Genomic DNA, 23530 nt, shown 5'->3' with positions numbered 1-23530 from the left:
CTGGTTGATTGTTGGTGGACACCTGTTTTCGGATGCGCTTGAAATCCTCGCGTTTAGGGCACAGCTTGTCAGATCCTTGGTGAGCACCACCACAGTTGACGCATTTGGACGCGACAGCTTCATCCGCAGCATATTCGGAGGTGGCATGGTCTTGAGCGCAATTGCCGCAGCGTGGTTTAATGTTGCAGTTTCGGGTGCCGTGTCCGAAGTTCAGACACCGTTGATACTGAGTCAAATCGCAATGGCCGCCACGATATGGCACCCAGCGAATGATGATGAAATTGATGGAGCGGATGGCTTTCAGCGCGTTGAGCGTCACCGTTCCCTTCTGGAAGTGTACCAGGAAAAGGCAATCCGGATACGCCTTCACATTCTCGTCTCTTCTTGTCATCCGATAGACGGCACTTGGGGCCAGCTTATACCGGTCCCTGATTTCAGCTTCGATAAACTTCGGGTTTTGGTAGGCCCCTGATGACGATCTTGAACGGTTTCTCACCGGGAATGTCGTGGGTGAAGAATTTCACCTTAGAAGTCCTCAGGTTGGTGTCGACCAACTCATAGTCCGCTTTGGTACGGAACCCAACTTGTATTCGGCTTACCACTGTTCTTCTCCGCTTTCTCATGGACGGAGACACGACAGCAGCGCTCTATTATCATTTTTCAGGTTCAAGCAGAACGATGTGCAACCAATTGTTACTCGATTATGGAGAGTCGTTTTGGGAAAAAACATTTATTCTTGGTTACATGAACACAGTGATAAAATTTTTACTTTTAATTTGTACATTTATCAATACTAATTTTTAAGAAAAAAAAGGAAAAAAAAATTCAGCCTATTTGTAGAGTTATTTCCTATCGATTGGTGAATTTGGATTTTAATGTTACCCATAAATGAAAAAGTTATAACCGTTCAAAACCTAACACCTTTTCGTGACGTTTGCAATTTTAGATTTCCTGTAAGACGTTGTCTATGTCAACATATGGTCTGGTGTAGTAAGATCGTCACTTGATAAGTAGGGTAAGACCGTCACCCTATGTGGAGTGCTAGGTAAAAGGGTTAGTCACAAATATTTACTGTTTATGGATATTTCGGTTTGTATTGAGGCCCCCAACAGCTGTAAAAAAATTTAAGGAATTTGGTTGTGATATGAAATTGCACCAGGATTTTAGAGAGTTGGTGAACATAAAGGGAAACGGAATGAAAACATCCACAAATTCACACTTTTCTCAACATCGGACATGTTTGAGAATTTTAATGGGCAACTTAAACAGGATAACTTGTTTGAACACTACTAATTAATTCGACTACCGTGCAAGTTCTATGCACAAACCCACAGTCGTATTTATGGTTAGCGAGCCAGAAACGTAGTACCACTGATTCTGAATTCTAAATAGTTACCAGTTTTAAAGTGTAAAGTTTCTCATGCACGCTCCCTTAATCATTATGAATAACATCATTATTCACTTAACCTCGGAAACATATAATTTAATCAAATTTAAGAATTTCAAAAGCTCGTTTGGTAAAGACAACCGGTCTTACCCCCTCCTCCTGATTTAAGTACGTAAATTTTTGGCCCTTTTTTGTAATTACAAAAAAACCTCTTCAAACCTTGCTATCACACAATTTCTATTCATGACTGCCTTGACATGATATTCTTTTTCTTATTCGCATTTCAAGCTTATTGCTTAGTGCATATTAGCTTACTGCGTGCTCCGAACTTAGTGTTCTAAATGCACTTCCACAGTTATTAATTGAGAGCTTTCGATGCCAATATACCAATGCATGAATTTGGAAAGCACAATGATACTCTATGCCCAGGGAAGTCGAGACAATTTCCAACCCAAAGATTCCCCCTCGACCGGACCGGGAATCGAACCAGCTGCCTCCGGCTCGGTAATACCGTGCCTTTACTGACTAGGCTATGAGACCTTGACATAGAAAATGGTAACCATATCAACTCACTATTATTTAAAAATAGTCTCAGTGCTTAAGGGGCCGGGCGTACTTACCCCCAGTTCCAATACTAGGTCACAGTCAGTGTTGTAGAACCTCGACAATGCACGGCTATATTTACAAAACAGCTTTGGTCGCTCATTTGAGTTAGGAGTCATCTTCAAGGGAAACCATGTCAATTGGCAGTGGCCATGCTGTCAGTGACGAACGTGTGCAGTTTTTGTTATTGATTAAATTTGTAACGAAATTAAAGAAATTAATCAAAGCCGTTAAAGTGAACATGCATCTACGTCCCTTGACTACCTGGAAATGTGACATTATTGAGAATCAATTCTTCCAGTGATGACGTTGAACATAATGTTGTCAATATCGCGTCAATGAAAAATCTCAGCACTGGTCAGAACCTCCCCGCAAACAATTGCGTGATTCTGTTTGTAATTGCATTTCCATCAACACACAATCAATTTGGCTCCCTTATCGATTAAAATCTGATCGCTTCCGCATTTCACAGAGTTGATACATCACTCATATTTCCCATTCAATCCACACAATGGTGATAACCCCTCCCTTTTACTCGTAACGCAACAATTTCCCGGAACAATCTGTTTTGTTTGAGCAACGCTTTTCGCTGACCTACGGCAATGATTTTTCGATTTCGCGTTCAAACTGTCCAATTAACGGATGCAGACGAGGGAAACCGGTTTCCAACCCGTTACATCACTGTGGCAAATTGATTGCCCACGTACAGATGTGGGTGTGAAAACACCTGGCCTCGCGGGGGAGCCTTCTGATTGACATGTTGATCTGAACTGGCGAACAAAATGTGTCCGACCGGAAGCTACAATCAAATGACTCCCGAATGCGATGGAGAGCCGATCGCAGTCAAAATGAGCTATAATGACGCAATCATCGCTGAGAGGGCCAATTTGCTGCTCACACGCGTTCCACCAGAGAACCTGTGCGGTAATCGTGGACGAAATCGCCGGATCAGGCCAGATTTATGGCGAAAGCAATAAATTTTCCCACTTTGTGTGAAGCAAATATGCCTTCAATCGTGATGAACTTTGAGTTAGCACCAGAGAGCACATGAACATTCGAGACATGGGGTGCAAATTTAGGCGTGCTTCTTAAAAACTTCCAGCTGAGTTGTAGTAGCTGACTATAGGCTTATGGAGGCAACCATTTTGCCCGATCGACAATTTTATCGAGTCACTTGTTTGTCCAATCCAGGTCAGTCACCAATTCTGCCGTCAGCCAAATCATATCACTTCAGGCTTTTTTCAGTCCAGTGCAGATTCCATTCCAACCGTGTACTCATAGAAATAGTAACATTACTAATGCTAACCCACCTTACTTCTACGAAGTAACTGGTAGCCCTACGGAAAGCTTGTCATCCTCTTTTGGTTTTCCGCCCAGAACAACGAGCACCCCTGTTGGGCTTTCAATGAATAATTGATGAGTGATACCGCCCATCACCTACCGAGGAGTGTCTCGTTTCTTTCGCCGTCTGGAGCTGTTCGGTGTTGCCAAAGGTTGTTTTACAAAGTTATATGGCACCAAAGTGGAAGTTCATTGATACATCGTTTGATAAAAAAAAAAACAAGAAAAGAGGCCCACTATAGGTGAGAGACGTTACAGGAACACCGAAATAGCTTCTGGTACAAGATAAATGTTGTTCGAGTTCCCCGTCGTTCGGTTGGCCTTGCCATTCCGAGAATTGGGAGTGTATTTTCTCGGAACCTTTCAATTATTCATCCCACGTAGGCTGGCACGTAATGAGCATGTGTGTAAAAGTGCCCAACGCGGTAACCAGACGGGTCCGGTTGGGGTTTGGGTAACATTTGTGTTAATTAGAATTTAAGCACCCGGGAATTACTTTTTCTCCTGCATTGAGCAGGAAGGGTTATTTGAATATCGGAAAAAGAGTTGCTTAGGAAGAAAACAACTGACAGCGAGTCTGTTATTATGGGAAATGAGTTTTGTCTAATTCAACGTTACAAATTTAGGGGAGCACTGAAATATTCAATACTGGAATGCTGAAATTAAATGCACAGCTCCGCCGGTCTACTTTGCATGTATTCAAGGAACTGTCAGCGTCTTTTTTCTTAGGTCGTAGCCGTGGAGGCTCATAACGCTTATGTTTTACGAGCTTGGTTTTTAATTGGGACATGTTACGATCTAATTAACCGTGAATTGCCCGGATGCGTAGGGAATTTGTTTATTGCTGTGCTGTATGCAGAATCTGAAACTCCCCTCACGGCAGGGAAGTAAACTTTATAGCGACAAAGCGGCCATGAACACCAATTAAGTTGGTGGGCGTGTGTATGCGATATGAAATTTTTGAAGGTATGAAACGAAAAGGAATTTTCTTCAGCTTACTCCGCGAAATATAAGAAACGAAATTTCCAAAAAATATAACATAGCAGAATTCCACGGAATCAATCGAAATTTTTGTAATATTCCACGGAATTGTATTACACGAAAATTTTGATACAAATAGACGCACTCACGCTAATGTGCGAGATGGGTACAGCAGGATGGCCACTGTGGGGCTTTTGGATATCTTCCGGAAAGAATCACCCTTACAAACCGTGATACACACAACTTACCCAGTCCAATGTTCGATCGCAAATGAAGTAGCATGGCCGCAGCTTGGCGTCGTGAGCCTGTGTGCTCGTTTCGCCCAGGCATGCCAACATTGACGACTTGACAGTTCCTTTTACAACACATTTCTCTTGCTCACCGCAGAGCCATCTTTACCTCACAGTCACTGATTCCCGGTTCCCTGGGAGAACTGGGAATCGAAAACAATCGGAACACATAGCCAGGAATTTGATTGAAACTTTAACATATGCATGTTGTTAATACGTATTCAATGTACGATATATTGACTATCCCGCTTAGAATTTTGAATCAAACTTCATAATCTTAAACAATTTTCCAAGAACAGGATCACAGAACAGAAGGTGAAGTGCAAACAAATCGGTGAATCAAAACAAGCGATGTGTTCTTGTAGAGTTCCATACAGGCTTTCTATGCGCACTAACTCTATCATAGCATGCTTTCTATCTTACCTGCAGGCATAAGATGCCTTCTAGGTGCACTAGTGTTCGCCAATGCATAGTGGAGCCACTTTCTAATTTGAATTTCCACTTCTGTTCTGTGCCAGGATCCTACAATATGTTCAATTGTCTCAAAATCTTGATGATTATTATAATCCTGTATCTTGAATTTCTGAGTACAGAAGCTGAAACTTAACAAAATTTTTATTTTTCGATGTTATCTTTGGATATCTTTGCAATTTTGTCAAGAATTTCCTTAGGATTTTATTTCAAATTGCCTCCAGAATTACTTTTACTTTCAACAATCTTATGGCAATTTCTTATGAACCTCCTTAAACACAGCTCTGTGTTTCGTTGGAAATATGTTAAACATATCCTACCAAACCTGTCTAAAGTTTTTGATAATTTTTAAAACGTCATATGAATTCATTTAGGACTTTTTTCAAACTATCTGAATTTATTAGCAAGATATGGAATTAGATTCCCATTGAATTTGTATACATACTTCCTTGCAGCTCTCCTCATAATGCTAATTTTATCATCCTTTCTTCAAAATCACAAAATATTGAAGAGCCAAATTAAAAAGTTGTATCAGGAGAACACGGTTTCCTATTAAGAGAAAATTATGCTGTTGAAGCTGAAATACTATTTATAATATAAAGTCTGGATCGCGCAAAAATTGGTCAACTTCAAATTGGTGTATTTATGTTAAAAATGCGTAGAACCTGAAACCTAAAAAAAACCTGAAATGCTGTATTTGGAAGTTGGTTTTATATACAATGGTTGCTATGAAGAATTTTCACCGTTTGCTCTCCAGTTTTCAAAATGACGTCCAAGCAAGAGGAGCAGCGTGTCCAAATTTTGCTCGCGCAGCAAAAGAATCCGACGTTCTCACACGCCAAGTTGGCAAAATTGCTGGATGTGTCCAAATCGACCGAATTCGCTTGGAATGCTCCTTGAAATTCCTTCTGATTTGCTTTAAATAGAGGTCCCTTGAATGTTACTCATAATCCCCATAAAATTCCCTTCAGAACAGAGATGCTACGATGCCAGATTAACAGACATATCTGTGAATTTAATGACTTTCATTGACGTAGGATTACGTCTTTCGGCAACATATTGGGGGTGCAATTTCAAAAAACCAAAATCGCCCACTTTACGAAAAGTGGTCAGGTTTTGACCACTTATAACTCTGTCAATAGCGGATGGATTTTAATTCTAAACAAGCCAATGGATTGGAAATTTTTCTACAAATCTGCTAAAATGAACACTTCATCAATTTTCAATAGGTCACTATTGACAATTACACAAATTTCCAACTGTTGCAATGGTGCAAAAAGAGCTTTCCCTAACACAGATTTCAAAATCGAATTCCATCTGGTCTCGCCGAACGGTGCTATTCAATCACCGTGTGTGGTGGTGTCCGGAGGGTCGTCATCATCATCATCATCAGCAGCAGCAGCAGCAGCATTACTTTTGACGCATTGCGTTGAACATAGTTCTACAGTACAACGAAAGGCTCCCCGCAAGCAGCTAGCTATCAAGGCTGCCCACAAGTGCCCTCGATTCACCGCAGAAGGAGGAAGAAACCACACCGCTACTGAGCCATCTATGCCAAGCGCGTCACCCTCGTTCCAAACAACATACAGCTCGCCAACCTCATCTGTGTTGAACACCCTAGTAACTCAGCATTACTCAACCATCACGACAAAACATTTCTTTTCAGGATCACTATAAATTATTGTTGTTTAAGAGTAAATTTTCATTGAGCGTTCGCTCGCCTCATCAAAGCTCTTTGATTATTCACCCAGCAATTTAACGTTTGTGGTCAAATGTGTAACAGTATAGAAGTGGTACATAAGATTTTCGCAATGACCGAATACCACATGACCTTGTCGATTAACCAGAAACACTTCAATTTAAGGGAAGGTTTGCTCCATGATGCTAGAAAAAAGCACAAAATCTCGCGATTGGAAAATTTTAGCATGAAATACCCTCAATAAATATTCGCTTTTGATATTATCAATTGAATAAACCAAAAATTCCGTGCGTTTCGTGTACAAAAATGCGTAATTTTGTCGTCAGAAAACGAGGCGTTTCCTATATGGAAAAAAGTGGTTTCCCTAACACAGTCGCCGAATATTGATACCGAGGCACGTTAGCCTACGTCAAATCTACGGTCGTGTCTTGGATACAACCGCTTACTTTTTTTCACAGATAGTTTTGTCGTTACAGACACTTACAGACTTTTTAGTTTTTTCCACAAATATTAACAGACTTTTGAAATCAAGGGAAATTTTTTTAAATTTATTCGGTTACACTGTTTTACATCTTCAATCAAATTACACGTGCGATGCATTTTGCAACATGCATTATAAATTCGCGCGTTTTCAAATACACCACACGAACAAGCTTTCACAGTTATAGACCTGTCAATGTGCTGCCATGTTGCATCCAAAACAAACAATTTCCATGCGATTTGACGGTTGGTTGGGATATATCAACTCATGTTGGTCGGCCTATAACTTGACTGTCTTTCTTACCCAATGGATTGGGGAATTTCTGAGGCATAAAAATCTCTGGTGACGTCTTCCTTCGGAAGAGAAGTAAAGCCGTTGGTCCCGGCCCATGTGTGTTGTTGAATGGGTGCGATATCATACGCAGGTGTGCAAGCTGACTTCTTGCACATTCGATTGCCGTCAATGGATGTCAATCGATTTCCGTCGGTGATTGGCACTAAGGCTGTGTTCCATTTGGTGAATTTTCACTTAAATTTGACAGATGAAAAATTTTCAAATAAACCTGCAGAATTATTTCTGACAGACAAGAAATCAATTTTGACATTCACCTTCTCGAAAATCAACTGATCAACAACAGAGGGATTTAAATACATTCCAATTTATTTTCGAAGCGTCAACTTTAAGTAAATATCCACCAATTGAAACACAGTCTAAATTGCGGCCGACGTTAAATAAAGAAAAGAAGAACTTGACTGTCTTTAGTCACTTACATTTTAAAAGGTTCGATCTGCTTTGATCGATTCACTTCCCTCTACTTTCTCTTGCGTTAATACATTCACCAAAACACAAAAAATTGCAGGTGCGCTCTTTAATAACCTCACTATCGGCTATCTGCCTGATAGTCATAGTTAGTGCGAGAGCAAGCAAGCACTGAATGGTTGATCATGGTAAAAATCAATTTTCAATAATTTACTATTGATAAACAACTATAATATTTGCACCAAAGGAATCTTACATCAAATTTTAATCAAGTGGTTAATAAGATTCGAAATCCATCCATAATTGGTCAAGTTATAAGCGTTAAAAACCTGACACTATTTCGTCACACTATTTTTTTCGATTTGCACCCCAGTTTATTCCACAAAGACGTTGTTCATACGTTAATATTAACCATCAGCATGAACCACCTCTCACAATATTTGTACGAAGTAATCTATGCATTTGGATTTCGTTGGTTCGGAGAGTATCAAAACTGATATCATGATCAGAACTATTCAAGACCTTCAATACTGTGGATCGTTAACCGAAAATAATCTGACGAAGCGAATTTCAATCGAATCTCTAGTATCCAGCCTTGTAGTATCGATACTCTCCAGTTTCGCCAGTTGTGAATCAGTCGAAATTTTCATTATTCAGTATTTTACAGTAGTATTATTCAGCATTTTACAAGAAAACTGCACGCCCTGAAGCTTAAAGCTGGGTTTAGACAGGGCAAGTCAATTGATCAACTCACTTGGTTCAAGTCACTTGAATTCAATCCGATTGAATCTGTTTGTTTAGACGAGGCAAGTCAGTTGATAAACTCACTTGAATTGAAGCGAGTTGAATTTAGTTGAGTAGGAGTCAAGTTCTTGGCTGTTGAAATAAATTTGTGGTTTTTACAAGTTAAAAATCTCTAAACATGGCGAAATTACTGGCAAAAAAGGCTGTACTTGAGAATGTGCTGGTTGTGGTTGCGGAATTGGCGGAAAACTTAAAAAATAGTCGAAAACGTAAACGCGTGTGGATAAAAGACTGGATTAAACGACGAGCCGTTCAAGGAGCCTCTGATAATTTAGCAAATGAGCTAAGATTAGAAGACCCATACAATTTCAGAAATTTTTTGAGGATGAATGCTGTGCAGTTTAAAGAACTATTGACGAAAGTTGGACCAAAAATTATGAAAAAGGACACATTGATGCGCTCGGCTATACCGGTTCATATAAAGCTCATGATTACCTTGAGGTATCTTGCAACCGGAGGCTCCTTCAAGAGTCTGGAATTTTTATATAGAGTACCAAAATGTACAACCTCTACATTTCTGGTAGAAACCTTGGAAGCTATTTACAAATCCTTGAAAAATTTCATTAAGGTAAGTTAATCCTGGACTTTATTATTATACCCATTCCCGATTTTTGTGTTAAAATGTAATTTACTTGGTGCAGTGTATGCTGTAATACATGTTCCTCGCTTGGTCCACACGTAATCCCGACTTACTTTCACATCCAACTTGCTGAGCAACTTACCATTTTCTTTCTTGAAGTGAATAAACCAAGCCGTTCCGTCCAGCAGCAGATTTAAACAACCCTTGTGCGGTCGAATTGGCCGTTTTCTTGACCCGTTTTATATAATTAGGTACCCACGGTTTGTGAGCTAGCAGTAAACACCAACTCCCGGCTGAAACATAAACTACATATACTTTTTTTTATTCCGATTAAAAGTTATGTATACAACCAACCAAAAAAAAAAATCACTTACAAAATTAATTATCTCTTGTAAGGTGACGTCACCACCTGAAGGATTTTTTTTGAGGGCAATGTTTACATTTGTCTTTCATAAAAAAAAAAAAACATTGCCCACAAAATGATGTCTAAATCTCGATGAACATTTCAAATGGTCCTATTTGCTTTGAGCGATTCTCTTCATCGACTTTCCTCCCTTTTTATGGCACAGACCTGTTGGTCCACATTATGTCTAAATTCGACAGTGAGCATGCATAAGGGCGAATACGCGATTCCTTTGCCAAGAAAAAATCGATACAAAGTGTGGTTTACAGAGTTGGTACGGAATGATTATTGTTATTATTATTACATTGATCAATCAAACTGCTGAGCTTTTGACAGAAATTTACAGTGGCTACCACAGTATTTTATATTTGTTATCCATATACAGTAGCGCCAAAAGCAAGCTGTGGTTGGTTCAAAACTTGACCATCTAAATTGATCTATTTTAAATGAACGTAACATTTTCGTAAGACATTAATAATAATATATATAAATATATATTACTAACAAATTTTGTACCCAGCTTCAGGTTCCCTCTTCACAAACGCAATGGATGCCGATTGTTCAAGCATTTTCAACCAAATGGAATTTCCCGGGGTGTTTTGGTGCTATAGATGGCAAGCACGTTCTTATACGAAATCCTCCGGAAAGTGGATCAGACTACTACAATTATAAAGGATCGTACAGCATAATCTTACTTGCTTTAGTAGATGCCGATTATCGGTTCATATACATCGACGCTGGTGCACAAGGGAGGATTTCAGACGGTGGGTTGTTCCAGGAGAGCTCACTTCTTCGCTACATGGAAGAAAACCGATTGGGGAATCCTGCGGGAACACTCATTGTTGGCGATGACGCCTTTCCATTGAAACCGTACATGATGAAGCCATACTCTCGGAAAAATATGACTTTAAAAGAAAGAATTTTCAACTAAAGGGTGATACGGTCAAAATTTGGTCAAGGGAAAACGCGTGTAAATCGGTGAAATCGTGTATTTAAAAAATCAAATTAAATTTCTTTTTCAAGTTCAATTAGTATAAAATTCAGGAAAAATATTCAGTTAGGCTTCCGCTTTTCCAAATCCGAATTGCCGGGCCTTACGCTTGACCCCTGCCATCAGATTTTGTACAGCCACCTTGTCCACCTTCTTCGCCGCAGAAAGCCAGTTTGCCTTGAACTGCTGCTCGCCCTTAGCAGTTTTTTTGGTCTTCTTTAGGTTCCGCTTGACAATAGCCCAGTATTTCTCAATTGGGCGGAGCTCTGGCGTGTTGGGAGGGTTCTTGTCCTTGGGAACCACCTGCACGTTGTTGGCGGCGTACCACTCCATGGCCTTTTTACCGTAATGGCAAGATGCCAAATCCGGCCAAAACAGTACGGAACAACCGTGTTTCTTCAGGAAAGGCAGCAGACGTTTATTCAAACACTCTTTCACGTAAATTTCTTGGTTGACAGTCCCGGAAGCTATGAAAATGCTGCTTTTCAAGCCACAGGTACAGATGGCTTGCCAAACCAGATATTTCTTTGCGAACTTTGACAGTTTCATGTGCTTGAAAACATCTGCTACCTTTCCCCTTCCTTTTGCCGTATAAAACTCCTGTCCCGGAAGTTGCTTGTAGTCGGCTTTGACGTAGGTTTCGTCGTCCATTACCACGCAGTCAAACTTCGTCAGCATCGTCGTGTCCAGCCTCCGGGATCGCGCTTTGGCCGTCGTATTTTGTTCATCATCGCGATTTGGAGTCACTACCTTCTTGTAAGTCGATAGTCCGGCTCGTTTTTTGGCTCGATGCACGGTTGTAGACGATACACCCAGCTTATTTGCGGCATCTCGGAGAGAGAGGTTAGGGTTTCGCTTGAAACTACCGGCAACTCTCTTTGTCGTTTCAGTGGCTTCCGGTTTTCGATTTCCCCCCGATCCAGACTTCCTGGCTGTCGACAAACGTTCCCCAAACACTTTAATTACATTTGTAACGGTTGATTTGGCAACTTTTAGCGATTTTGCCAACTTTGCGTGCGAGTAGCTCGGATTTTCGCGATGCGCGAGCAAAACTTTGATACGCTGCTCTTCTTGCTTGGACGGCATTTTGACAACTGAAGAGTGAATTCCAAAATCAAAATAGGAGCAACATTCTACACACACATACCTTCAAAATGAGGGGTGTTCAGGGTTTTTAAATGCAAAATTGAAAGAAATACGTCAAGTTGATATTGACCAAATTTTGACCGTATCACCCTTTACCGTCTCAGCAGAGCAAGGCGGGTCTCTGAAAATGCGTTTGGATTACTAGTATCCAAATTCAGGATTTATGAGAAACCGAATCCTCTGAGTCCAGACAAAGTTACTTGCGTTGTGAAAGCAACAACAGCATTACATAATTGGTTGAGGAAAACATCTCCGTCAACTTATACCACAACCGGCATGATAGATGTAGAGAACATAGATACAGGTCATATTATACCCGGTGCCTGGAGGCAAACACCAATGGCAATGGAACATCTCGAAAGACAAGGCAGCAATAATCACACCCGTCAAGCATCTGCTATCCGAGAAAACTATGCAGAATATTTTTTAACTAAAGGTGCCGTCCCATGGCAGTTAAATGCTGTTAAATGATGGCAGTAAATGATTATTTTATAATCAACAACGAAATCAACAATTAGTTGGTGTAAGAATAAAATCCAGACTAAAAATAAATAAATAAGTACCTCACATTGAGTTCCATTCACTCAGATTAGATCAAAGGACGACGATTTCATAGGATCAGTTAACAATCTTTATGTATTTTTCCTATATAAAAAGTTAGTTTCAGTGATGGTGATTTTTGTTAATGTTTCAACTTACGTGCTCCGATTCATTTGATAGCAGATTCCAAGCCACATTATGATTCTGCACGTCGAGCAGGATTTGGTGATGACACATTGGTTCGGTCAGAATCGTTGCGAAAGGAAAAGGAACTGAACGCACAGATCTATGCCGGATCCACTGAGCCACGAACTGTCGGAAATCAACATGCAATTACCACATGTTCCACGACCGGAACTTCTTCGATACGGTTCCTTAGGATATGCTGTATATGTATTCGCAGCGGATCAACACTTACAAGGGAAACTACGAATATTTCAACAAGACCCGAACGCAAAAACACAAAGCCGGAACCAAGATTCTGATTCAACGCCAATCGCGCTGCCAGCGTGCAGTCCTAGATCAAGATGTTGGAAAAACTTTTGTTCTACATAAAGTGTGATTAGATTCAGAGAAAAGTTAAAGTTTTCCACTTATTTAAGACCAGATTTGCAGTGGAGAAGAAAACATAAGTGGCTAATCTCCACTAGAGAATCTGTATTTTAATTTATATTATGACCAAAGTCACTAGTCTTTCAAATGAATTCACTATCTGCTATCCCACACCAGGTTGACGAGATGGGTGCCGGCATGGCGGTTTTCACCCTGTTGAAAACCGCCATGGGCCTGCTGCAACCGACGGGAGGGCTTGTCCATCCGCACCAGCATAGGGAAGGCTGAATGCAGGTGTGGTTTACAAGTACTACAAGCCGTACATTACTTCCGCCTCACAGTGGTCCAAAAGGGCGATTTTAAGAAATAAATCCAAAAGTGCACAAAGATGAAGTGTTATCAATTTGTTTTATTCGGAACTGTTTTTAGTTAGATAGGTAAATGCGCAAAATAGCAAATAAAAAAAGAAGAATACATCGAAGTTATAACGAAGAAATGTGCGATCCTCTCCAAGAAATATTAAATCCGACTACCAATCACTCTTATAGTTTTGTTGTTTGAATAACCGTTGGAAGGAGAACCTGCAAAAATATTTGTTAATGTTTCAACTTACGGGGCGATCCATTAAGTAGGTCACGGTCTTAGGAGCAGAGGAGTAGTAGTATGCGTGGTACAATAATGGTGCAGGTGGTGATTTTCGCGTGACATACTTAATGGAAACTCCCTCAATTATTTTTTTGAATATACTTACTTGTTTTATGCGTTTAATCCATAATAGATTGAATAGCTAACGAAAGCAGATCTTGCGCGGAATTCAAATTTCCCTCATGCCAAACTAGTTGATTCCATGGATCAGCACCACCAACTTTCCTAATGGCGACCGGATATGACTCAGGATGTGCCTGTGTGGCACAAAGTGGCTGCTTTTCGGGTTGAAGGTTGGTGGAAGACGTATATACCTGGAGATTTTCTCCGTTTATGGCCGAATTTTCATTTTGAACCGGTGTAGAACATGCGGATGACTTTGTAACTTCGGGAGCACTGGTTGCTGTCAGCGTCTCCGCCGGAAGCGTATTTATGCTGGTATATTCCAATCCTGTTGTTTCAAACTCTATCTCTCCAAATCTTTCTGGTGTAAACGAACATGACCTGTACAAAGTTTTATTGTCAGTCGTTACGTTAACGTCGGGGTTGTTGAACGCAGTGAGTTCTGATTTTCGAGCATAGGTCAGAATACTGTTGATTTCGGCTTGGCAGTCAAGAGCCTTGACTACACTTAATTTTCTTAAGTTAGCCGCTACATGGCTCCCAAAAATATCGAATTCATCTTCTGCGAGCCCAGTTCGTGCAGATTGGCATATTTGCTCGAGTTTATCAACTGCTGATAATGTAGCATTGGTCCGACGTTTTTTACCGGTTCTCGAAATCCTGCTTGGGCCCTCTTGGGTCAGGCTTTCATCGTTGTTCAGATCGTAGTCAAATTGAGTGGTTGGCAACTCGGGTGAATCCGGTGAATCCTAAATATGCGATAAGTAGTAATAAAATTTGTTCCAGAACAATTTATTATCAATGGTACCTGAAGTTGGCTCGACGTTGTTTCCCGGTTTTCACGAAACGACTGGGAATTCAGATCCGACGGCTGATCCTGAAAATTATTACGATTAGACAAATTGCTCCTTCTATGACCGTAACTTGATCGTTGCATTATATTGGCGGCTATAAACTTACCAAGTTTTCAAAGACCGGACGAACATCAGTTACCCTTCGTAAAAATCGATCTGCTTCCTCGAACCAACAGCATGTTGGCTCGTAGACATCATCAGTAGATGCGCCGGATTTTTTTGATTTATTTATTTTTCTTTTCTCTGCAGTATACGTTGTCCGTATGGCCTTTATTCTTGTTTTTATTTCCGTATCTGTCATATTTATGCCGGACCCGGCCATGTCCCGTATCAATGACTGTATCGCCCGGTTCCGTGCATCACGATTCCTGTACTGTTCACTGCTGGTGTCCCATAGACAACCATAGTTTCCATAGTATTGGACAAATATTAGCGACTTTTCTTCGGACCACCTCGACATGTTGACTTCGATGTTGACCAATCGTACAAGTTCACTAAAGAATACCACCAATTCGTTTAACCTTTAATGATGTGCACGCAGATTTTCAGAAGCGGCCATTTTCCTTTTTTCCCTTTTTGCTTGACTTGAACGAAAAAGTTGAGACTGGCTCAACTTTCGTTCAAGTCAAGTGAGTTGATCAAGTCAGTTGAATGGCATGGTTTACACGTTCAATTCGCATTCAAGTCTGTTGAATTCAACTGACTTGATCAATTGACTTGCCCTGTCTAAACCCAGCTTAAGGGTTTCGAAGATGACGGAAAGTAATTTTATTTTCACAAATATTGTAGGACTTTTATTAGTCATAAGTATTTGCAGGAATATTCATTGCAAACAAGGAGCTGGTTTACCATTAAATGGAAGGAAAAGTTGTGACCGAGCTGTTGGATCATGTACAAAAAAAATATCTGGTAGTAGGGGAAATGACGGCTTCGGCATGACAGACTATTTTTGGCAACCGAAATTGAAACACTATTTTCACTGGATTTTCTTACGAAAACACTTCGCTGAATGCATGCAAACGATTCTTTATGCTTTCAGCTTGAATGTGACTATATTTTTACCACTGAGAAAAAGCAATCTAGCAGGGTTTTCTTGAAATGAAACACACGCACTACAAATTGTTGCTGATTTCGAGTTGCCGATAATAGAACAGCAGATTTACATGCAGTTCAAATGGAACGGTTGCCGAAGAAAAACTGGTTGCCGACAATACTCGCTCTCACTAGAGAAGATTGGAGCTTTGTAAAAGCGTTTCAAAACAGTTTTTGACAATTCTTTCGACTGAAATTGTTAGAGCAGCTGGCAGCAAAAGATTGTAAACAAACCAATACTGCATATGTTGGCGTTCCATAGAGAAAAAGGCTATAGAAAGAAGGTCGCTGCTTAGGTTGCCGAGAATACGTAAATTCCCCTATGTTGAATATCACGGAAGCGAAAAAAAAAGATTTCAAGTTTCATTGCCAAGTTCAACAATTGGTGGAGGAAAAGCAGCCGTCATTGGGGAAGACTTGAAAAACTCTGTTCGAACTGGTTGAAGGGAAAACTAATTTTTGAGACGCTGAACGTCTCGAGTACGCCAAGGGTCGCCCCAAGAAAACGTTCTCATAGTCGAGCACAAGAACCAAACAAATAGGACGTGAATTTCGGGAGCATTTTTCTCCAAAGGAACTGATGTTTGCCGCAGCATCTTGTGTTGAACCGCCAGCTTGATGATGTTTGAAATTAATTTCAAATGCATTACCTTATTTTACGAAACAGGAAAGACGAATGCCGAGATCGTAGAGCACCAAGTTGAATGGAAACCTCAGAAACCAAAATTTAATTATGTTTGCATATAAACGCAAGAGCTTCTTCTGGGGACTACGACCAGAAAAAGATCTTGCGTTTATATGAAAATATAACTTATCGAAAGCGCAATACACGAGTATTCGACTTAGTATTCTTCAAAACGTCGCAGATATGTATCCAGCGTAATATTTTCACATGAAAATATTCACCAAAGCACGTAAAATTTGATTCGTTTGAAAAACTGGTTGCCCCAATTTGCAAATTATCCAACAGAATATCGTATGTTTTGAACACATAAACGCTCTTAACAAGTTGCATTTGTGAGGTAGCGTGTTGAAGTATTTTAGAAAGTTGCCTGTTTTAGTAATTGAGAAAACTCTTTCAAACATAGTATGCCGTGAAAGAATCAAATTTAAAAATACTTCATATCTCAATGAAAATGACGTTTTAAACCATTGATGTTTTCAGCAAAGTTTGTGTGAATGATAAGATATACAACTTTGCGCAATTTTTTTATTTTTCTTAGCCGCATAGAAAAAAAGTTAGAAATTCAATTTTTTTTCTAAGGCATTTAAATTATAGACGACCTCTTCATCAGATGCGCCTTTTTTCAAATCTAAAATTGTCTGAAGACACCAATTTGATTAAACTGCATCTTTGTGCAATGTTTTAGTTTTTACCCGAAAAACACCCTTCTGAACCACTGTGCACCAGTGATGCAAAATATCATGACTCTCACGTGACACTCGTCTATGCATCAACCGACTATCACTGACAGAACGTTTTGAAATGCAGTGAGAGGTAGAGCCATGGCAAACAACAATCACCAGTAATGGTCGCTGCTCACAAGCAAAACGTTATACTCGCTGCTGATGATGAAAGGCACAACGAAAACAGTGAAGACTTCTGCAGTACGATCACGAGAAAAAGCGAAACGACAGAAGAAAATGAAAACAATACCTACGCATTCCAAGTTCGTCTCAACAGGCGCGACTGTGTGAGTTACAAACAAAGCAGGCAACTTTAAACGGAAGCTGTTGGGCTCACTCACCAACACACTCACATAAGCAAGCAAAGCAGCAATTGCTTCAAAACGAGCACAGATGAGTGTCGTGATTGTCAGGAATGACCAGATCGATGAAGGATCACAACCGAAGACGACATTCACCAGTTGCTTTTTACTTCTTTCGTCAACTTGATGGATGGTCATGGAGAGAGGTTCGACGAGCACATCGATAGGAATGTACAAAGCGTCACTACCATCAGCTGTTTGACGATCGTGATTGTGATAGGTCGCAACTCTGCTGTGCACTGCTTGTACATCACCGCTGATCTCCGAGTACGCTCCATCTTCGAAAGCCTCACATTGGGTAGCGGACTGAACCACGGACTCTGTATCGTAATTAAACATGCGAGCCGTCCTGGCTAGCTCTTTGTTTGTCATCTCTTTTAAAAGTTGGGATCTGACAAAACGAATTTGGTCTTCTTCGCTGTATTTGCACAGCTGGACTTGCAACACCAATCTGGCACGGAACGCTACCGTTGATTCTCCACGTTCCTGTTTCATGGCGCAAATAACTTGAAATGTTACCTAGCTGTAGCTGTCTGTATCTGCAAGACTTGGGCGGAGGACTGCGGCGCGGATGATCCCTTGAAGTTCATCTCCAAGGGCCAAGTAGAGCAATTGGGCCTGCTGGGCAAAGTTTGTCATACCATTGAGGGAGATTGAAATTTAGAACTTCTCCAGATATGTGGTGCACATGGTCGTTGCTTTCACAGCCTTCGGGAAACGCAGAATGTTGCCAAACCGAACGTTTTTTTTTCTCTGTTCGGGACCTAACACCACTGCGACCAGTAATTTGATCTATTGTAGTATATCCTGTATGCTTAGTTTAGTGCATGCCGTATTACTCCATCACTATCTAGAAATGATGAAGTATTAGATTTTCTTTACAGTTATCATTCTTGCATTTATCGCAAGGATCCGACTCTAATTGAAAGGTCCCGCTCTTTATACCCTTCGGAGTGTTGGATAACCCTCCAAAGGCGCGCCCCTTTGTCAGTTAAAATTGGATTCCATAGCAACAAAACAAAGGAATGATACCGATAATGACCATGTATCAGAACCCTAGTCTTAACCACTTCAACCTAGGGAACAACGAATAGAAGATAAGGAATCACATAGATGAAAACTAACTAACTCATTTTTTCTTGTTTCACGATCATCCTCAGTGGACAAAGCCGAGTCTTGCACTATCAACAAGGCATAAAAAGTAACAAGGACTAAGATGTGTTTCTTTGATTACTGAAAAATCCTGTTCCCCTAGTTTGAAGTAGGTAGTGAGGACTATGAATCGGTGATAGATCTTACATCCCGTAACATACCACGGAAAGATGATCTACCCACGTTACGGGGCAAGGACAGGTGGATTAGTCATGGTTACTGTAGGGGAGGCTAGCTCACTCCAGCCTTGGTCCACAGTGGGAGGATCTTGTTCCGTGGTAATTTTCTCACGAACTATCTGTGCCAAGTCAATCAGTGCCCTCTGCATCACGTCTAGTCTGGTGTTCGTGGCAATAGGCTCACCTGAGGTAGCAGTCACTGCCTTCAAACCATTCCCGTAACTCGAATTCGTGCCGGTGTCCGGTGCCCCAACCGGGGTCGTGTTTTCAGTCTCGTTTTCGTTTTCCTAAACCGTTGCAACGAGGAACTCCGTCGGAAGTTAACGCGCTATCCCAGCTTGAACTTCAACTCCTTCAATTTCATCGGATCCTTCCTCGTTGCTCAAAATGTCCTTTGACTCTGCTTCATTCGAGTATAAATGATAAGTTGGGATTGTATCTTCATCATCTCTATTCGATGTAGCTCTGACGTACTTTCCACAACACTGCAGAACTGCATGCTTCTTATTTTAGGAAGAGTATTGCTTTTCTCACGGGCTTCTCACCATTGTGCAGAAAACGATATCGATCACTCCGTAAAGCGTCCTACTCAACGGCAATGATTTTTACGATCTTTCCGCTTGGCGGCCCACGCAGTGGCAAATACTTTAAGCTAATCTTTAGTCAGGTGTCCCACTCCACGGCTAAGGTTTAACATTGATCTTTTCACTGCATGTCCCTCTCCTTGACAAAGATCAATTCGAGTGGGTGTCCCACACCACTCACTAATATTAAAGCGAGCTTCTCACCTCGCTATTTATTCAAATCCTTCAACCGGGTGTCTCACTCCGTGACCAAGGATTGGAAGCTAGTCTTTCCACTGGGTGTCCCAAACCGTGGCAAAGATAAGCCGTCCCGAACCACTTGTCTCAACTAGGCGTCCCACCTTGTGGCAGACTCTTGTCTTCAGAGTAGACTTCCTGTAATACTCTCTGTCTAAACTGTCCACAACACTCAGATATTTGTAGATTCCGGATCCGAACAGTCAGTAAAAATAAAACGTGACGACGCCTACCGGAATTTCTGCCTTATTTCATTAAGAACAAACTTAATTGTCAAATGTTCAAGACAACGGCGGCAGTGTTGCCAGATGTTGTATTTCTCTTGACCCTGCCAGCGTCAATTGGCAACTAGCCGAATGGTGTGTTGCTGTGAGCATTTCACTATGATAAGGGACAAAAATCAAGGAATCCTTTAAAGTGCTTCTGATGGCATCTCGCAAAATTATACATAAGAAATCCTTCGAAGGGGCTCAGGAGAAATCCCCCAACATTAGGTGTTTCTTAAAGTGGTATGGAGAAGTTCACTTCGGTGGTTCGGAAGGAATGTTCCAAAAACGTTCTGGAGGAATCTAAAAAGATCCAACAGCCACTGATGGTATGGAAGAATCCCCAAAACAAGTTCTGAATGTTAAACTAAGATTTTGTAGGAATATTCTGAATAGGGTTGAGAGCTATATCGGCCTAATCGCCCATTTTGGGTCTATCGAGAGAACATCAAATAAAACCATGATTTCGGCGTTAACAAGTCAATTATGCGTTTGGTAAAATACTTCTGTTCAAAATCTACCGAACTAAGTCAAAAAGAGCATGTGATGTATAAATGTTCGCACCCATTATTCTCAAAAACAAAATAGGCACTCTGGCCGAAGTGAATTCAATTGCGTTACAATGGCGTTTCAATGCGTTAGGCCGAGTTTAGAATCCGTAGGCCACGTTTGGGGTCAAGAAGCAGTGGTAGATTATTAACAATATCTCAACAATGTGTTACTCTTTATCAAATCTTACAATCATCAATTTTGAAGGCATCTGCAGTGAGAACATTCCATTTTATGAAAAAATCCGTACGAAAAATAGAGGAAAGGGCGGGTTGTGCTTCGTAGGCCCAAAATTAGTTTTAATAGGGGGGCGACCCCGGCGTAGTGGTTAACATTCATACCTCTCATGCCAAAGTCACGAGTTCAAATCTCACCCCGGACAAGTCACGAATGACCCAAGAGTGTTAAAGTGACTATAATAAAAAAAAAAAAAAAAAAAAAAAAAAAAAAAAAAAAAAAAAAAAAATAGTGTTAATAGATAGATGATGATAAATGATCCAAAAATATAATGCAGGAACCCCTAAAAAAATTTCAGGTAGAATGCCCCAGTCAAATGATTTAGGGTGATGCAGGATTCAGGAATAATACTTGATGGTATTCTGGAAGAATACATGCCCTCTCGGAGACTCTTCCAGAAAGGTTCTGAAAGAATTCAACAAAACAGTTCTGGAGAGATTCCAAACAAGAGTTTTAGTCACCCAGGAAGATTCCCGCAAAATTACCATAGGTATTAGGTAAGAATCTCCTTAATGGATTGTAGAAGCATTCTACAAATATATTCTAAAGGAATTTCCGAAAAATATGTAATGGGAATTCTTCCAAGGGGTTCGAGAGAACCCCTTCAAAGGAATCACTGAAAGCGAATTTTGAAGAGCATTTTAACCAGAGGTTTTGAAGGGTTGCTTCAATCGAGGGGGACGACTCTATCTACGATGCAAAAAAGATTGTGTTTTGCTGTGGCTAGCTGCGCGCACACTGAGTATATAGAAAGAAGATTGATGACGATTCTGAAGATTTCCTGCAAAAAATTGATGAGCGATGCAAGTAGATGCGACAAATGAAAGAAGATTGTTCGAAGATTGATTCGCTAGTGTGAGATTTGTTGACCATCTAAACTTGAGATTTAGATGTGTCGCCCCCCTCGGCTTCAATGGCATTCTGTTGTTGAAATCGTCTCAATGGATACTGAGTAATTATTCAAAAATGTTTTGGAGCGGCTCTGGAAGAATCTTTGAAAAAGGTTCACGAGAAAACCATCAAAAGAGAGCAGGAGAAATGTCCCAAATGAATTCAGCAGGTATCTCTCAAAGGAGTTTTACAGGAATTCTATTCAGGGTTACAGGAGAATCTTCCAAAGGCGTTTTTCTGTTGTTGAAAAAAGTTAGAGGCAAATGAATGTAAATGATTTTCCATGTCTGCACAAGACAATGTTCCCACTTACCCCCAAGTCTCACTAACCCCTTAATTTTCTATCTTTTTTAGAAAAGTTTCAGTTAAATATTCCAAAAATTTATTGAGGATTTCATGCCGTGTCAAAACCTTTTCAGAACACGACTAAAGCTGGGAAATAATTTGCTATTAGAACTGAAGAAGCAAACCTCAGCTAATTCAGTTTTTTTTTCTCGAGTGTAACCATCCATTTACACCATAATTGTAAAAATACTGATCGTTCACCTGACATCAAATAAAGTGCCAATCAAGAAGCGCATTACTCCTATGGAACAGGCAATTTCAAGTCTTTTAGCAAGCGTCACTCAACAACAACAACGCGACGATGACGACTCGCTTCGCCTCCGGAACACCTTTTCCTTTCCTTTCAGGCTCGTTTTGTCACCGGTCCTTAAATCGCATTAATTATAAAAATTTCCCAACCGTGCTAATTCTGTTTGATGGGACAATATAACATTTCCGCCCTTGGTCTTGACGACCAGACTTTTCGTGATTTTGGCAAACACGAATTTGGGATCAAGAGCCAAGTCAGGAAGCTTGATGAGCTACTTGGATGTGTCAATACTTATGGTGATTATGTTTGGATTAACTTTAAGATTCCTTTGGCGTTAAAAACGTTGCTATTAAGGACATTCTTCAAACACCTATATAGTTAGATGCTCTCTCTTAAGCTGGTTGCACTTTGCCTCTTCGCTTCTCTTTGAAAGAGGCTTCCACGATAAAACACTCCACAGCTTTGCCACTCCAAGGGTACCTTAACAAGCCGGAATTAATTACATCATTAATTATGAATAATCATCACTTCCTAAGCTCAGCCACGTTTGCCCCTATGGCATTCGTAATATATCCTTCGTGCTACTGCTTGTTGGCTGATGCCACCACCCAACGAAGACGAGGACGACGGTGGAGGAATTTCCCAGCGCACGACAGAAAAAAATGAGTACACATTCCAGCCGGCTCACTTTATATTGTGCGCTGTCGTGGGAATAACCTTCCAGCAGTGCAGAGAAAGATTAACCTCGTTCCCACTCTTGGGAGCTAAATAGGCCGATCCCGTTTCCGTTGTTCTGTCTCTTCGCTTACGAGCCAAGCCGGAGACGTCTGGGTGTAGCCTGCGTGTGATACGCATGGTCTAGTTTTACCTCAACGTCACACCGCATTGGCCACTTCTCCGAATGATGAAATGTCGATGAAGAGTATGTGCATTTATGGGAAAATTATTTTTAGGGTGATCGACTATTGTTTGCCCAGAAAGGGAGTTTTTGCCGTTTGTTATAATATGACTCTTGGTGTCGACTTTCGTTTGAAGATCTAAAATCGGTAGTGCAAGATGGAGGATCGTTGTCATGCCTGTGCAGTCTCTATTACCGACGAGAATGGTTGCAGTGGGTTGTCAAGGATTCTGCAAGTCCACGGTCCATCTCAATTGCTCGCACTTCCATGCGAGTATGTGGGCAGAGGTCAAGTCAAGCTCGATCTACTGGATTTGCCCATCTAGTTGAAAATTTATGAGTAGTGCTTGATTCCGCGGCGCCCTTGGTTCTACGAATGATCTACCACAAGCGGTTATGAGTCAACACGGTCAAATGCTGGATAGTTAACG

At 40.8% G+C, this 23530-nt stretch overlaps 2 protein-coding genes across 2 annotated transcripts in view; both read left to right on the top strand.

The window, feature by feature from the left end:
• Gfrl (Glial cell line-derived neurotrophic family receptor-like) overlaps nucleotides 1-23530 on the top strand; it is a 933561-nt gene that overhangs the window by 194076 nt on the left and 715955 nt on the right. The gene's annotated exons all lie outside the window — the stretch shown is intronic.
• On the top strand, nucleotides 9142-13316 carry LOC135712083 (uncharacterized). The gene is made up of 3 exons (XM_065235062.1): nucleotides 9142-9384; nucleotides 10326-10640; nucleotides 13206-13316. The coding sequence occupies exons 1-3, from the start codon at nucleotides 9142-9144 to the stop codon at nucleotides 13314-13316; spliced, it is 669 nt and encodes a 222-aa protein (XP_065091134.1).

This window comes from Ochlerotatus camptorhynchus, unplaced genomic scaffold (assembly GCF_037179485.1).
Source record: "Ochlerotatus camptorhynchus isolate MF236.1 unplaced genomic scaffold, CSIRO-AGI_Acam_v1.1 ptg000457l, whole genome shotgun sequence".
NCBI lineage: Eukaryota > Metazoa > Arthropoda > Insecta > Diptera > Culicidae > Ochlerotatus > Ochlerotatus camptorhynchus.
Note: the sequence above shows the minus strand (reverse complement) of the source record. Positions and strands in the feature narration are given on the sequence as shown.